Source organism: Tachysurus vachellii, chromosome 13, assembly GCF_030014155.1.
Source record: "Tachysurus vachellii isolate PV-2020 chromosome 13, HZAU_Pvac_v1, whole genome shotgun sequence".
In the NCBI taxonomy this organism is placed as follows: domain Eukaryota; kingdom Metazoa; phylum Chordata; class Actinopteri; order Siluriformes; family Bagridae; genus Tachysurus; species Tachysurus vachellii.
In genome coordinates, this window is record NC_083472.1 from 2,366,109 (window position 1) to 2,383,215 (window position 17,107).

Consider the following 17,107-nt stretch of genomic DNA (forward strand, 5'->3'; position numbering starts at 1 on the left):
GCCTATGTGACTCGTTAGTCACTTTGCGTATGTGACTCGTTAGTCACTTTGCCTATGTGACTCGTTAGTCACTTTGCCTATGTGACTCGTTAGTCACTTTGCCTATGTGACTCGTTAGTCACTTTGCCTATGTGACTCGTTAGTCACTTTGCCTATGTGACTCGTTAGTCACTTTGCCTATGTGACTCGTTAGTCACTTTGCGTATGTGACTCGTTAGTCACTTTGCCTATGTGACTCGTTAGTCACTTTGCCTATGTGACTCGTTAGTCACTTTGCCTATGTGACTCGTTAGTCACTTTGCCTATGTGACTCGTTAGTCACTTTGCCTATGTGACTCGTTAGTCACTTTGCCTATGTGACTCGTTAGTCACTTTGCGTATGTGACTCGTTAGTCACTTTGCGTATGTGACTCGTTAGTCACTTTGCGTATGTGACTCGTTAGTCACTTTGCGTATGTGACTCGTTAGTCACTTTGCCTATGTGACTCGTTAGTCACTTTGCCTATGTGACTCGTTAGTCACTTTGCCTATGTGACTCGTTAGTCACTTTGCGTATGTGACTCGTTAGTCACTTTGCCTATGTGACTCGTTAGTCACTTTGCCTATGTGACTCGTTAGTCACTTTGCCTATGTGACTCGTTAGTCACTTTGCGTATGTGACTCGTTAGTCACTTTGCGTATGTGACTCGTTAGTCACTTTGCCTATGTGACTCGTTAGTCACTTTGCCTATGTGACTCGTTAGTCACTTTGCCTATGTGACTCGTTAGTCACTTTGCCTATGTGACTCGTTAGTCACTTTGCCTATGTGACTCGTTAGTCACTTTGCCTATGTGACTCGTTAGTCACTTTGCGTATGTGACTCGTTAGTCACTTTGCGTATGTGACTCGTTAGTCACTTTGCCTATGTGACTCGTTAGTCACTTTGCGTATGTGACTCGTTAGTCACTTTGCCTATGTGACTCGTTAGTCACTTTGCCTATGTGACTCGTTAGTCACTTTGCCTATGTGACTCGTTAGTTAGGGCGTCATCGACGATGAAGATTTGTATTATTACTTTCCTTTGTAGTTCAGGTTAGAGAGTTATGTTCAAGCTAGCGCGGTTTTTGTTTTGCTCGTGGCACCGCTCGTGTCTCTTTTCCCCTTTGTGTCTTTTGTTATCTTGTTTCTGTAGATATCGTAAATATTATCAACTTTGTCACCACCACTTGTATGATAATAGAGACAGGTTTTGCCCACTATTTGTTGTCCTTGTCGTTGATTGACACACACACCAGAAATCTAACTTTATAATCATTTCATATTGTTACCTTCCCAAGCATACCCCTAAACACCATTTGGGATCGTAACACGTAACACGTCGTACTCGTTACGGCTGAACGTCGTTCCCGTTACGGCTGTACGTCGTACCCGTTACGGCTGAACGTCGTACTCGTTACGGCTGTACGTCGTACCCGTTACGGCTGTACGTCATACCCGTTACGGCTGAACGTCATACCCGTTACGGCTGTACGTCGTACCCGTTATGGCTGTACGTCGTACTCGTTACGGCTGTACGTCGTACCCGTTACGGCTGTACGTCATACCCGTTACTGCTGAACGTCGTTCCCGTTACGGCTGTACGTCGTACCCGTTATGGCTGTACGTCGTACCCGTTACGGCTGAACGTCGTACCCGTTACGGCTGTACGTCGTACCCGTTACTGCTGAACGTCGTTCCCGTTACGGCTGTACGTCATACCCGTTACTGCTGAATGTCGTTCCCGTTACGGCTGAACGTCGTACCCGTTACGGCTGAACGTCGTACCCGTTACGGCTGTACGTCGTACCCGTTACGGCTGTACGTCGTACCCGTTACGGCTGAACGTTGTACCCGTTACGGCTGTACGTCGTACCCATTATGTCTTTTTTTAAATGAATAATATTCTCTAGATTATTACAGTGTAAATACTTCTGGTTTTGTTACCGGTCATGTTGGTGTACACACTAACGTCACCGTGTCGATGGCTCCCCACAGGTCCGGGCTCGAGCACGCAGCAAAGGAAACTGGACGAGCTGAACACCAAACTGCAGGCCGCAGAACGGAGGGCGGAGCAGGCGGAACGCGTGGCCCATCTCGCAGAATCCGACGCCCACCACAAAGACCAGGAACTGAGCGAAACCCTGAGTCGCATCCGGCTTTACGAGTCTGTAAGTGGAGCAAAATCTTAACACCTCAATCCTAAGGACGGCTTTGTATTAAATAAGCCCCGTCTTTTGTCTTTCAGTGTAGTAGATACATGAACACGGAAATACCTCCTGACAGTTACCGTGGTAACAGCGGCTTAAAAAATAGTTTATTTATCGATTTTATTTAATGAAAGATTTCAGGTAAAATAGCTATAGACAGAAAATGAAGTAGCTGCAGAATATTCTAGCTGAAGACACGTTTATTAGTATTAATTACTAATTAATTACTATTAATTCCACACGCTTGTGTTTCAGGGCACAGACGGGCTGGTAGCCGCCGTAGCAGAGATCAAAGAAAGCAAAAACCAGGTCAGAATCCGAGATCGAGAGCTAGAAGCCATGACCAAAGAAATAAACCAACTGGAGCTGAAGATCAACGACCTTCTGGACGAGAACGAGGAGCTGAGAGGTCGCCTGGGTCAGTCACACGCTGTTTACATATACATGATCCTTCGCTGGAGATTTGAGTTACACTCTCTTCTTTTTGCCTTCTCAGCATAAAGTCCCACTGATTTATATCACTGCTTATTTTCCTTTAGGTTTAAATCAGAAAGAAGAAGTGGATCTGACCGAGTTCAGGAGATCAAAGGTGTTGAAACAAAGGCAGTATAGAGCGGAGAACCAGGTTCTGCTAAAGGAGGTGAACGTTCAAGCTTCGTACACATATGTTCTTACCACAGTAAACTACGGAAGAAATCCTCTGCTCTCTAGTCTGTTCTAATGGAGGCAGAATTTGGGTTTTATGTTTGTTGTAAATCCACGAATTCGAGCATCCAAGAAGTTCTTTCTGGTTAATAGAAGAAAATATGTACCCCGTTTACACAATCTGTTCTTTCGAATGGCCAACAAATGGCCAACAAAATCGACTCCGGGGCCAGACGCAAGACCTCCGTTACAGCTTAAGCGAGTTCTTCTAAACTCCACTTAAATAAATAAGTGTTTAACTCTTAAACCCAGCAGGGAATAAAACCTCTAGCTCTTGGCTGTTGGAGCAGAAAGTGTTTCCTGTGTAGTGAAGAGAATAAAAGTTTACACCCCATCAATCCATCAAAGGGGAGGGGCATAATCTCAGTCACAGCAACCATCGGCATCTCTGCGAGCTCACGTATGCGAAAGAGGTCAGATGGTTTCGTCCGAACGCGGCTTCACGTGTCTCAGAAAAAAGCACGAGCGAGTCTTCATCCTAGTAGAGAGCTTACCTGCTGTCTCTAATGTCTAATGTTTCTCTCAGATCGAGCGTCTCGAGGAGGAAAGGCTGGAGCTCAAGCAGCGGATCCGTGACCTGGTGAAGGACAAAGGTTAAAAAAAAATAACTGTACACATACAGAAGTCACGCCAGAAAACTAGTCACAAAGCACCAAAGCAAAGATAATTACACCATTCTGTTTATACTGCCGCTTGGACTCGGACCAGTATAGAGCTGCACTACACAAAGCTACTGTAGATATCGCAGGGACTCGTGACAAAATAAAGATGAATAGTGACTTACTACAGAAAAATAAACATTTCAAAGTTAAGTGTTGCTGTTATCGCTTACGTTATAGCAACTGTAAAGAGTTAGTACCTCTCTGACACAGGAGTCTCCTTCCATCAGTGTTAGTTAAAAATCTCCTTACAGACGTCTACCATCGCATGTTTTTTTTACACGGATCACTGTTTGAAGTCTAGAACTTTCTCAAAGCAGCGCACATCTGTTTCTAATGACGGTTTGTCTGTAGGTATTACCGTGATCAGTAGGTCACTGCTCGACGATGAAACCGTAGAGGAACCCAGCAGGTCCATCAGGGAGAGATCGACTCTCAGAACAGCCGACGAGGACGAAGTTAAACGAAAAGTAAGACCGAATGACGTAAAAAAAAAACAAAAAAACTAATAACCCGTTGTCTTATTTTGACTCCTCTGACTCACTCCTATCTTTTTCCACCAGAACGACGTCCTGCGGAAGGAACTGACGAGCAGAGAGAAAGAGCTGGAGCTGAAGAGAGCAGAATCCATTCAGTTTAAAGCTAAACGTGAGTGCGTAGCGAGCGAGCGTGTAGCGAGCAAACAGTGATGGCGATTAGTCGTACATATTCGCTTTGTTCCTCAGTGAACGAGATGCTGAAGGAGAACAAGCAGCTGGAGCAGGGCATGAAGGAGATTTTGCAGGCCATTCAAGAGACACAGAGCAAAGCTCCTACTCAGGCAGCCATCAGCATCCCCAGCCTGGAGAGACTCGTCAGTGTGAGTGATCCGAGCTTTCAGATATCTGAACGCAATAAAGTGATTCTGTAAGAGGAAAAATGATTCCCTGAGCACAAAAGGTCACAAAAAAAGTGAATAGGTCAGGTATAAGAAGTGATTCTAAGGATAAAGGGAATAGGTCAAATAAAGTCAGTAAAGTAATCGATTCATTAAGGAGAATGTGATTCGGTAAGGCAATATAAAGCAATCAATAAATTGATTCAGTAAAGTAACGTTTAGTTCTGACGAGTCCGTGAGGAAAGAGATTTGGTAATGGCAAAAAGTGATGCAGTAAGTAAATAAAGTGATAAATTGATTCATTTAAGTTAAAAGTGATTCATTAAGGTAGACAAGTGATTCAGTAAAGAAATTAAGTGATTTGATAAGGCGAAAAATGATTCAGTATGAAAAAAGCGATTCAGTAAGGGGTAAGAAAAAGTCAGGCGATTTGTTAAGCAAAAGAAGTGACGTGTTGTACGTGAGGAAAAGTCGATTCTATAAGGTCAACACGATTCAGTCAGGGAAAAGGTGATTCATCCAGGAACAGTGATTAGGAAAGGGAAAATATGATTCAGTAAGATGATAAAGTGATTCAGTAAGGAAAAGGGAGAAGGTTAGGAGAAAAGCGATCCAGTAAAGTAGAAAAATTCACTGAATAAGCAAAAAATGATTTAATAACAAAAAAAAAAAAAACATGAATCACTAAAGGGGGGCACGGTGGCTTAGTGGTTAGCACGTTCGCCTCACACCTCCAGGGTCGGGGTTCGATTCCCGCCTCCACCTTGTGTGTGTGGAGTTTGCATGTTCTCCCCGTGCCTCGAGGGTTTCCTCCGGGTATTCCGGTTTCCTCCCCCGGTCCAAAGACATGCATGGTAGGTTGATTGGCATCTCTGGAAAATTGTCCGTAGTGTGTGATTGTGTGAGTGAATGAGAGTGTGTGTGTGTGCCCTGCGATGGGTTGGCACTCCATCCAGGGTGTATCCTGCCTTGATGCCCGATGACGCCTGAGATAGGCACAGGCTCCCCGTGACCCGAGGTAGTTCGGATAAGCGGTAGAAGATGAATGAATGAATGAATGAATGAATGAATCACTAAGGTATTGAAGCGATTCAGAAAAACTGACTCACTGAGGAAAATAACTCAATGAATCAATAAGGTAAAAATGAATCGAATGTCCAAGAAGGCGGTTCCTCTGAACGCTCCTGTGTTGAACTCCAACATGAAGTTTTGTTTCAGGTTCCCTAAACCACATCTACAAGCTCCGTTAACTTCATTTTGAAGCAGCGTTTGTGTTATTATGCCCAGGCCCTGGAGATGAAGCACTCTGAGGGAAAGGTTGATATCATTGCACACCTGAGAGCACAGCTAGATCAGCTAACTGGCAGGAACGAGGAACTGAGGCAGGAGATGAAGGCAGCCAGAGAAGAGGCAGCCAGCACACAGACTCAGCTCATTAAAGCTAATGAAAAGGTTTGTCTTGCACTCACATTACACTCTTAAACACGTTTACCAAGTTTACGCTGCAAAAATGTAGACCATGAGGAATAAAACACTTTGGGTCAAGCTGTTACAGGAAAATAATCATACATCGGGAAAGTGATTTATTCCCCTTATACCAGAGCAACTTTACAGCGATAAATCCGTTTCTCAGTTCGTAACACCGTTTTAAAGGGGTGAATACTTATGCAAGCTACTTTTACATGTTGTTTCTTTTATCTGATCGCTTTGTGTCAGGTTGCACATTTTGCTAGCGAGGTCGAGGCCGTGAGGCAGTCAGCCGGTACGGCTGTAGCTCCTAAACCGCTCCCTCTCCCTGAAGAAATGACACCAACCACCACGCAAGTCATCAATTCCCTTAACGAGTACCTGATCCAGCTGTTACAGGTCAAACGCACACAAGACTCGTGATCATATAGGCCACAGATCTATTAGACCAAAACCGCAACACGTCTCAATCTTTAATTACTCCGTATTTTTCAGGAGTTAAGAAACAAAGAAGAGTCGAACAAGCAGCTCGGTCTGGCGTTAGAGGAGTACAAGAGGAAATTCGCCGTCATACGACATCAACAGGGACTGCTGTATAAAGAGTACCAAAGGTTTGTCCTGCTCATGTGGTGAATAACAACACAGGCATTTTGTAGAAGGTTCTAGAGCGTAATTTGGTCTGTTGCGGTTTCAGTGAGAAGGAGGTCTGGAAAAAGGAGAAAGACTGCTTTGCAGAGTTGAAATCCAAAATGGATGAGCAGAAGGCGCTGGATGCAGTGAAGATCCAAGAGTATAATGTAAGACTGACTCAGACTTAGTTACAAGTAAACAAGGAAAGGATTAAAGGTGCGGTGCACGATGTTTGAAAGCCAATGTTGACATTTGAAATCACCAAAACAAACACGCCCCTACCCCAAATGGGTGTCACCCCTGTTTTGATAGCTCCGCCCCATAAAAAACATACGTAACCCAGGTAACTATTATGGAGGAACCTGTTGGGCAGCTGGCCGAGGGGATATTTTTATCAATAAATGAACACAATGAGTAATACTATGGTAATACACATGTGTTTTTTGTAGTACTGTGTGTTGTAGCGTGAAAGGTTTAGCTCCGTTTCACGCGGAAGACGTTCAGTTCTCTCCAGCGCTGGAAAGCTGATCCTATATTAACACGTCCTACTTCTTACCTTATCGTAAGTCTTTCTTCGCTTTTTTTCTTTGTTTTTATCCTCCATGTCAATGTTTCAACCGCTTTCTGCTAATGTCACACTTGCGCACTGAACACTCTCTCCGCCACATACTGACAAGACACGCCCCTTTCTGCTCATTGGCTACACGTTTGTTTTGTTTGTCGGCCCGACTCGGTTTTCTGAAGCATTTCTCAAACAACGTGCACCTCGACTTTAGTAATATTAATATAGTAATAATTAGTAATAATATTAGATTCAAAGTATTATTCTTTCTTTTCGACGTCTGGATTCTCAGCTCTGGCTCGAGACTCTGGAGCGAGATCCGGTCGAGATCAGAAGGCAGGTTTCCGAGGCGGCCCGTAAAACGACTTTACTGCGCGTGAACGAGAGGTCGTTGACCCGCCGCTACACCACCCTGATGGAGCAGGAGCAGCACCTGAGGAAGGAGAACAACAAGCTGAAGGACGACTCCGTTCAGATGGAAACCGCCGTCACAGAGAGAATCGGCTACCTGCAGAGGTTCAAGGTGCAACTTTGCCTGACGATTCCCATCTTTATTTATATATATTAAAACATGTTAAACATTAAATCTAAAGCAAAAGCCAGTTTAAACACATCAAGGCTGTAGAAATATAAAGTGTATATAAACATGAGTGAAACAATACATCAATGAATATTCTTATGAGCTAATATTAATCAAGTAATATTAATTCATTCATAGCCTTTATCGATTATTAGCGTTCTCTGTTTTTGTTTTTGCAGGAAATGGCCGCGTATAAAATGGCGGCTCTCCAGAAAGCGCTAGACGACAGCGTCCCATCGTCAGAGCTGGAAAAAGCGAACAAGCAGTACAACGAGCTCACGACGAAATACAGAGACCTGCTCCAGAAAGACAACCACCTCGTCCAGAGAACCACCACGCTGGAACATTTGGAGGTCTGTAAGACGTTCCGTTTTTCTTCCGCTTTTCGTTCTGAATCTGGTTAGCGGTAACGAGAGCGTTCCGTCGTCTGCTTTCTGCTTTCAGGGTGAGAACATGTCCCTTCGTGAGCACATCAGCGAGATCAACAAGGAGCTCGAGATAACAAAGGAGAAGCTGCACACACTAGAGCAAGCCTGGGAGAACATCAACACTGCTGGTAAAACTCATGCATATGATATATATATATATATATACATTGATGCCTCGCGATACGAGTGCTTTGACATACAAATTTTTTGAGATACGAGCTGTGATTCGACCAAACTTTTGCCTTGAGATACGAGCATATTTTTGAGATACGAGCATCTGAGCCGCCGCCGCTGAAACAAAGATCCCCAACAACCACGCGTGAGATACGAGCATCTGAGCCGCCGCCGCTGAAACAAAGATCCCCAACAACCACGTGTGCTCTGTTTCCCCGCCTCAGCTTCCCGCGTCTCACTCGGTTAAAGCCGCCTTTACACTGGACACGACAAACGACGGCCGATAAACAGGAAGTCATTCATTTCCTGTGGAGAGTCGCAAAAGCCGTTTTAAGCGTTGGATCCGTTAAAAAATTTAACTTTTGCGACTACACCGCATCTGATATGCCGACCGGACAGGTTTTTATTAAAACGACCGGCAGATGTTAGTGAGGAAAGAGTGACAAAAAAAGGCAAAAACAAGTGAAGAGAAAAGCGGTGAAGAAAATGAAGCAAAATGAATGTAAAGAAAACAGAAATTGTAGCAATTAAGTTCAGTTAAGTTAAGAGAATTTCAGTTGTTTGTTCATTTTAGTGAAGTTTAGTTAAGTTCCATTTAAGTGTAAAGTAGCATTAAGAGTGTAAAGTAGCGAGTAAGTGAACGAAAGTGAAAGTGTAATTCCTCCTAACTCCTCCTCCTGTTTACTCCTCCGCCTGTTTACTCCTCCTCCTGTTTACTCCTCCGCCTGTTTACTCCTCCCTCAACCTCCGTGCGCATCTTCCGTAAAGTAAAACCGGTTTATTTTTTTAACATTCTCTTTCATTACTGTATGTTTTTATACAATATTTGTCATTTATAAATACAGTACTGTACATTTGTCATATTCAAAACACATAAACAAAACAACTGGAGTGGAATTTTGCGAGCTGGAACGGATTAATGGGATTTCAATTCATTTAAACGGGAAAATTGTTTTGAGATAAGAGCAAAGTCACGGAACGAATTAAACTCGTATCTCGAGGTATTACTGTATTTATATATATAAAATCTTTTTTCTTCTTTTTCTTCCCAGGAGGACAGCGTGGTATGGAAAAAGCTGCGAAAGCTCTGGCAAACAGCGAGATTGTGTCCGTGTCCAAGCGCATCACCACGCTGGAGATGAAGGAGCTGAACGAGAGGCAGAGAGCCGAGCATGCTCAGAAGATGTACGAGCACACGAGGAACTCGCTCAAACAGGTGGAGGAGCGCAACTTTGAGCTGGAGGCCAAGTTCGCTGAGGTTTGTCTGTTTCATCGAAAAATAAAAGTATTGCTAAAGCGTTATTATAGAGGTAAAAAGTGTGTGTGTGTGTGTGTTCAGATGGCAAAGCAGAACCTGGAGGCACAGCGGATCGAGCGCGAGCTACGAGATGAGCTGGCTGACAGCGTAAGTAAAGACGTGAGCGACGCCGACCGGCGCCGCATCACCGAGCTGGAGAAAAGCGGAGCCGAGCTCCGGATAGAGGTGTCAAAGTAAGTTAGTTTCCATTAATGATCTCAAGTATGTGTTTCTTTACTCGTCAATTAGTAATTCTACCTTGGATGCTGATCTTGTATGTTTAGATTGCGGGAGATTTCAGACGTAGCGAAAACGCAGGTATTTGCTCTGGAAGCCAGGCAGCAGTCCCGGGAAAAGGAGGTGGAGTGTCTCAGGAAGCAGGTGCTGGATTATCAGGTGAGGTGCTGGTTCAGAAAAACAGTTTGTGCAGGAATATGTTTGAAACGATGCCATAAAGGTTTCTTTCCACCAGGCCCAGAGTGACGAGAAGGCCCTCATCGCCAAGCTCCATCAGCACATCGTGGCTCTGCAGCTGAGCGAGACGACGGCCGTCAGCAGGCTGGAGTCCTACACCACCCGCCTTCGCCACCTGGAAGCTCAGAGGTTGCGAGCGGAGCAGCAGCTGGACGCTCAGCATCAGGCACTGTGGCAGGCGAGGCAGGAGGGGCGGCAACGCGCTCGACACCTTCGCCAGGCCCTGCACGCCCTGCGCAGACGCTTCTCCGGAGCATTGCCCATCAGCCAGCAGGAGAAGTTCTCCAGCACCATGCTGCAGCTGCAGGAGGACAGGGCGAAGGCACGGGAGGAGGCACGCCGGGCGCAGGAGGAGCGCAGCACGGCCGAGGGCAAAGCACAGGAGCTGGAGCTCCGTCTGAAGGGTCTGGAGGAGCTCACAGCCACGCTGAAGGATGTTAAAGGGGCTCAGAAGGTATGAGATGAGATCACTACGCACACACGGAGTCAACATCTTTCACAGATTCATGTTTGTAACTTAGATTAGTTATTTTAGGAGTGTATATAGCTGCCCAGTGTAACGTAATAAACGTTACGTTTATTACGTGTGAAGCGTAATAAACGTGTGAAGCGTGTGAAGGCTTTTCCCAGATAATAACTTTAAATCCCTTAAATATTAAAAAAAACACACAGTTATGCTTTTTTCATTGCACTTGTGCTGATGTTCGGTAAAATCGTGTTAAATCTCTATAGCTCCTGGTGTTTTGACTGTACTCTAGGCTGAGGAGATGGGTTCACTCAGACTCTTCTGCTTGCTGACCCCTATAGGTCATCGAGTGGCACAAGAAGCTGGAAGAAGCTCGTCTGCAGGAGCTGAGGAAGAACAGAGAGCTGGTGGCTCAGCGGGAGGAGATCAGGTACCTGAAGAACATGGTGGCCGAGCAGGAGCGCTCCATCAGCAGCCTGGAGGAGGAACTGGTGCAGCAGAATAACGTAAAAGATGCAGTTTGGTGATCAGACAAATGTTTTGTTTTTTTCACAAAAGCTGGCTTTTAAAACGTGTGTGGTGTGTCTGTGTTGTGTGTCTGTGTGGTGTGTGTGGTGTGGTGTGTGTGTGTGTGTGTGTGGTGTGTGTGGTGTGTGGGTGTGGGTGGTTTGTGGTGTGTGTGTGGTGTGTGTGTGTGGTTTGTGGTGTGTGTGTGGTGTGTGTGTGTGTGGTTTGTGGTGTGTGTGGTGTGTGGTTTGTGGTGTGTGTGTGTGGTTTGTGGTCTGTGTGTGTGTGTGTGTGTGTGTGTGTGTGTGTGTGTGTGTGTATGTGGTGTGTGTGTGTGCGTTTGTAGCTGTTAGAGGAGCAGCAGCTCTCCTGGGATCAGAGAGAGGTTCAGTTGGAGCGGCAGCTAGAAACCTACCAGAAACAGCAGAACCAAATCATCGTATCTGCTCAGAAGGTCCTGTCGCTACTCCACTTACATACAGGCGTGCCAATAATTCTGACGTTATTCTGAACATTTTACCGAACTAACGTTAAACGTCTGCTAAAATCACTGACTGCAGCTTTAAAGCAGATTCCCTTTCAATCTTTGTCTGATTACGTCTTAATGCTCCAGTAAATACGGAGATTTCTGAACTGACCAGTGAATAAAAAACACTGTGTAGTTCTAATAGGTTGGATTTCCTAGATTAGACACTCTGTTCTACGAGAACATCCAAACTTGCTCTGATTAGCTGTTTGTAAACACACCTGCAGGACAATTATACACAGTGTTAAACGGCGAATCATAAATAACACCCAAAAAAATTAGACCTGGGTTTAGGGCTGGGCGATAAAATGATAACGATATGTATCGTGATAGACACGTGATCGATATTAATAAAAAAATGTGTTCGATAAAACGTTCGGTATTTTTTATTCTTCGTGAACAGCTAGTGAACTTCCTAGCACTAAACTTGCACTAATTTCTCAGGTTTCTCTATGTTTATATTTAACACTTTGCACTATTTTATTACACTTTATTAAGCATTTCTTACATTTTCTTTCGGTTTGCACCTTAAATGTTAAGTGACTTCAGACTTATGTTTACATTATAATTATGTGAGTTTTCCTGCTTGTTGACATTTCTGTCTTAATCACTGAGGGGATTACGATCAGAGGAAGGTTAAGTTTAAAATTAAAATGTTTAAATGTAATATATTTTTCTCCTGGTCCTTATTTTAAATGGGTCATAAAAAATATCAATAATTATCGATATCGACCGATACGAAACACTGATATCGTGATACGGTTTTCAGCCGTATCGCCCAGCCCTACCTCAGTTCTAGCCTATAGAACCATTACTCCATTACTGTCTGAAAATAGTTGTATCTTACAGCGAACGCTCTGTGCGTGTGTTTTGTGCTTTCAGTTCGAAGAAGCCACGGGTTCTGTGCCGGACCCGAACCAGCCTTTAGCTCATCAGCTGGACCACGCGCTGAGTAAAATAAAGGAGCACGTTCGCACCATTCTGGAGATTCAAGCCACCTGCAAAAGTCTGGAGGAGGTAAAGCGATGAGTGGTTCAGTGAAATAATCGTGGTGACTTGTGGTATTGTTATTGCTAGCACAGTTATAATGAAGTTTACTAACTTTCGGAAAATGATCCGTTTTAGCAAGGCTTTCCAAATCGGGGAAAATCAACCAGCATGTCGAAAGAAGTTAGAAAGAACAAAAGATGGAAATAGAAAACTTAGAAAATTGCCATGAAAATAAATGACTTCAGACTCTTGTGCCATCTGATGGCCCAAAGTTCAGTGTGAACAGCTGTGTTGTGCTCGAACAGAAACTGAAAGAGAAGGAGGCGTCACTGTGGCAGGCCGAGCAGAACGTCCTGTCTCGGGATCGAGTCATCAACGAGCTCCGCCTCCGTCTCCCTGCCGCCGCCGACAGGGAAAAGCTCCTCGCCGACTTGAGCATACAGGACGACACGAGCAGCCAGCACGCCCTGAAGATCGCTCACCAGACCATCAGCAACCTGCAGTGTCTCCTCGACCAGAAAGAGGAGGTCCTCAAGAAGTACCAGAACCTTCTGTCCCGGGCTAGACAGGTAGATACAGAATGTAAATGCAGAAGGTAAACTGCAGTGGTTCAAGAGGAATAAAACACTACAGCATATACTGTTACTGATTATAGTGATGCATTGTAGTCTGTTGTGCGACGATGATCAGAGGTTAGCTTTGTCATCTCCCATTCTGCTGCGCGCTTACAGGAACAGGAAGAAGCGGTAAAAAAGCACGAGCAGGAAGTGAGGAACCTGCACCAACAGCTGGACCTTTACGCAGACTCGTCCCTGGATCGCTTCAGACAGACGACTCTGGTAAGGTTCTATCTGCTCTAACTGATTTTATCTTCAGCCGGTTTAATAAATATACAGCTATTTAGGTCGGATTTGTTTTACAGAAGAAGGTCATTATTAAGCGGAGCCTGAATGTCAAACCCATACATGTTTGTTGAACGTTATATTCCAGATTTATTCCCTCTGTGTTTGCTGTTATAATCAGCTCCAATCTTCTCTTCTGGGAAGCTTCTCTCACACTAGATGTTGGAGCGAAGCTGTGATTTGTGTTCATTCATTGAGCTACAGGAGCATCAGTGAGATCAGACTCTGATGTCGGGATGTTGAGGAGACTCCAGTTCATCACAACGGTGTTCAGTGGGGTTGAGACAGAGTCAGGGCTCCAGAGTCAGGGCTCCAGAGTCAGGGCTCCAGAGTCAGGGCTCCAGAGTCAGGGCTCCAGAGTCAGGGCTCCAGAGTCAGGGCTCCAGAGTCAGGGCTCCAGAGTCAGGGCTCTGTGCAGGACACTCGAGTTCTTCACTCCAACCTTCACCTCCACTCCGTGTCTTCATGGAGCTCAGGAGCTTTGTGCACAGGGACGTTGTCATGCTGGAGCAGGGTTTAAGTCTCAGTACCAGTGAAGGGAAAACGTAAAGCTGCAGCACACAGAGACGTTTGATACAAAGGTGTAATACTGGATTTGTGGCAAAACTTTGGAGAAGGAATATGTCTGTAGTGGTTGGGGGGCACATACTTTTGGCCTTATAGCATATATTCAATTCAAGTTTATTTGGTTAGCGCTTTTCACAATCGACATCGTCTCAAAGCAGCTTTACCGAATTATAAACATAAAACAAGGTTATTATAAAGAATAATGTTAAGATTAATATTAGATGTATTTAAATGTGTTTGTATTTACCCCGGGGTATTTACCACCTTGTGTGTGTGGAGTTTGCATGTTCTCCCCATGCCTCAGGGGTTTCCTCCGGGTACTCCGGTTTCCTCCCCCGGTCCAAAGACATGCATGGTAGGTTGATTGGCGTCTCTGGAAAATTGTCCGTAGTGTGTGATTGTGTGAGTGAATGAGAGTGTGTGTGTGCCCTGTGATGGGTTGGCACGCCGTCCAGGGTGTATCCTGCCTTGATGCCCGATGACGCCTGAGATAGGCACAGGCTCCCCGTGACCCGAGGTAGTTCAGATAAGCGGTAGAAGATGAATGAATGAATGAATGAATGTATTTATCCCCAATGAGCAAGTCTGAGGTGACTCAGGTGACTGTGGGGAGGAAAAACTCCCGTAGATGGTAAAGGAAGAAACCTTGAGAGGAACCAGACTCAAAGGGGAACCTCATCCTCATATGGGTGACACTAGAGGGTGTGATTATAAACATACAGTCTGATAAATGTTCTATTGATGAGGAGATTGTTATCCTCAAAGACCACATGGAGACCACATCTCCTCTTTAGTATAGCAGAGTCCAACTGGAGCTGAAACATCACTAGATGCCTCAGGATCCTCACAGAGTCGCCCTCATCTCAGTGGAGGTCCAAAATCTTAACGGCACGGAAGACAATCGGAGCTGGTACAATTTCTGGATGCCTCGGGATGGGAGAAAGAGAGAAGCAGTGGAGAGGAATTAACGTAGCTGCTGTTCATAATATTAGCAAGCACTAGATGATAATATATCTGGTCACTACTGTGATAGCTCAGTGGTTAAGATTTTGGACTACTGAACAGAAGGTTGTGAGTTCGAATCCCAGGGTCATCAAGCTGCCACTTCTTGGCCCCTGAGCAAGGCCCTTAAGCCTTAATTACTCCGGTGTATAAATGAGATAAATGTAAGTCGCTCTGTATAAGAGCTAAATGCCATAAATGTAAACGACCGACATGAAGATGTTTTCTCCAGGAAATTATTCAGATTTGTACATAACAAGCGTTGATTTTTATCGTATGACGACACATTTGTACATCTGGGTTCTGTAGGAACTGATGAAGAAACCCACCCTGAACATCCCGACCACGAAACAGATGGAGCGTCTGGCTGAAATGGAGCAGATGGTGGCGGAGCAGGACACGTCGCTGTCATCGCTGATGAACAAGCTGAAGGTGCTGAGCGCTGAGCTGGAGACACAGAGACAAGTCACAGCTTCTCAGGCCAAGGAGCACGCGGCACAAACGGCCAGGTGACGCACCGTGTGACTCAGACTTTAGACCTAACTATCAATATTACCTTAAAATCAATCATTGTACTAATATCTATGATCAATGTGTCATATTTCTTCAAAACCCCCAAGCAAAATAGTTTTCCCTGCTCTCAGTTGACTGTATTTTCAGAATGATGAGTCTCATAATGGAGTCCCGCCCTGCTGTGGACTTATTTTATACTAAAAAATAAGAACTGGTTCATTTGTCTAGAAAAAATTAACAATCTTTGTCCACTGGTCTACTGGACATTTCATTTTTGGACAAACGTGTGTCCGTATTCTTGGTCTAGAACAAGAGGCTTATGAGGAAGACGACGGAAAGCGGTCTCGATAGACGGAAAAAGGAATCGTTCCCTTTCCGCTCGTAAACGAATGTTGTCTTTCTCACGCTATCTTCATCGCATCTCTTAGTGAATACGGATGTAAAAAAGACGTAGAAAAACACTTCCTGCTTGTGTCCTACGGGGTCCCAGTCTCGTGTCTCAACCAGACGTTCTGTCAAGCTTTCTGTAAGGAAAAAAAAACCTTTTTACATCTTTGTATCGAATTAGAAGGATTCAATCCAAAAATTCCATTTACACAAACTCGGTTTCGTCTGGAATTTTCATCTCTAATCAGTAGCTGTGTTCTGGATACTGAGATTATTGCTCCGTTTATTATTGCCCTGTAGCGAACTAAATCAATTCCTGTCCGACTTTAATTTAAATCCTGACCCGATCGCTTCCCGCGCCTCATGTGTGATACATTCGTGTTGATGTGGTAGGACCGCAGCTTTAGGGGTTTATAGGATTTGGATTTGAGGAGAAGGGACTTTAAAGTGAAATAGGAATTTGGCATCATGTCAGAAATCCCGCTGATTTCCTCCTCCTCGATGTGTGTTTTCCAGACTGGAAGAAAGGCACGCATCGCAGATAAAGGCCATGTTTAAGGAATCAGAGGAGCTGAGATCCCAGCTGTCCCAGATGGAGAAAGAGCTGCAGTACCTCAGCACCGAGCTGGAGGCCCAGAAAGAGGCCAACATCCGCTCGCCGAGCAACACCATGAAGAACCTGGTTGAACGTCTGAAGGCCCAGCTGGCCCTTAAAGAGAAGCAGCTAAAGGTGATATAACGAACGATGTGGAAAAAGCGTTCGTATCGATTTCCTCTCCTGAGAAAAGCTCTTTTTAAGTTTTTAGGTTTGAAAGCGTTTTATGTCAGCATTTGGCTCCATACGGTATGCAGCATGTGTTTAAAAGGGAAGTGCAAGCAAGCTGTGAGCTCAGGGCTGATGTTTTTTGTTCGCCGTGCAGGCTCTCAGTAAAGCTATGCTGGAGTTCCGGGCACAGATGACAGCCCAGGCCGAGCAACAGATCATCGCAAACGCGGCCCAGAAAGAAGAGGCGCTCAACGTTCAGCAGATCGTGGACAAACACACCAAAGAGCTGAAGGTCAGAGCTCAGACAGGAAGTGCACACACACACACACACACACACACACACACACACACACAGGGGCAGATGTGCTCAGATGTGCATTTGTTCACACCAGAGAAAACACT

The 17,107-nt window shown here is 44.9% G+C and overlaps 1 protein-coding gene across 1 annotated transcript in view; it reads left to right on the forward strand.

Annotated features, from left to right (window-relative positions):
- The window catches only part of cep290 (centrosomal protein 290), a 37,319-nt gene that overhangs the window by 10,027 nt on the left and 10,185 nt on the right, over positions 1–17,107 (forward strand). The window contains exons 13-38 of the mRNA XM_060884984.1: positions 2,015–2,187; positions 2,482–2,644; positions 2,766–2,866; positions 3,458–3,524; positions 3,945–4,060; positions 4,154–4,238; positions 4,316–4,449; positions 5,755–5,919; positions 6,184–6,333; positions 6,430–6,545; positions 6,629–6,731; positions 7,419–7,649; positions 7,886–8,059; positions 8,151–8,262; positions 9,361–9,566; positions 9,648–9,799; positions 9,890–10,001; positions 10,078–10,533; positions 10,887–11,051; positions 11,399–11,506; positions 12,461–12,595; positions 12,874–13,137; positions 13,300–13,407; positions 15,349–15,548; positions 16,456–16,669; positions 16,860–16,997. Coding sequence (XP_060740967.1) covers positions 2,015–2,187; positions 2,482–2,644; positions 2,766–2,866; positions 3,458–3,524; positions 3,945–4,060; positions 4,154–4,238; positions 4,316–4,449; positions 5,755–5,919; positions 6,184–6,333; positions 6,430–6,545; positions 6,629–6,731; positions 7,419–7,649; positions 7,886–8,059; positions 8,151–8,262; positions 9,361–9,566; positions 9,648–9,799; positions 9,890–10,001; positions 10,078–10,533; positions 10,887–11,051; positions 11,399–11,506; positions 12,461–12,595; positions 12,874–13,137; positions 13,300–13,407; positions 15,349–15,548; positions 16,456–16,669; positions 16,860–16,997 — 4,148 coding nt within the window. The remainder of the gene's footprint in view (positions 1–2,014; positions 2,188–2,481; positions 2,645–2,765; positions 2,867–3,457; positions 3,525–3,944; positions 4,061–4,153; positions 4,239–4,315; positions 4,450–5,754; positions 5,920–6,183; positions 6,334–6,429; positions 6,546–6,628; positions 6,732–7,418; positions 7,650–7,885; positions 8,060–8,150; positions 8,263–9,360; positions 9,567–9,647; positions 9,800–9,889; positions 10,002–10,077; positions 10,534–10,886; positions 11,052–11,398; positions 11,507–12,460; positions 12,596–12,873; positions 13,138–13,299; positions 13,408–15,348; positions 15,549–16,455; positions 16,670–16,859; positions 16,998–17,107) is intronic.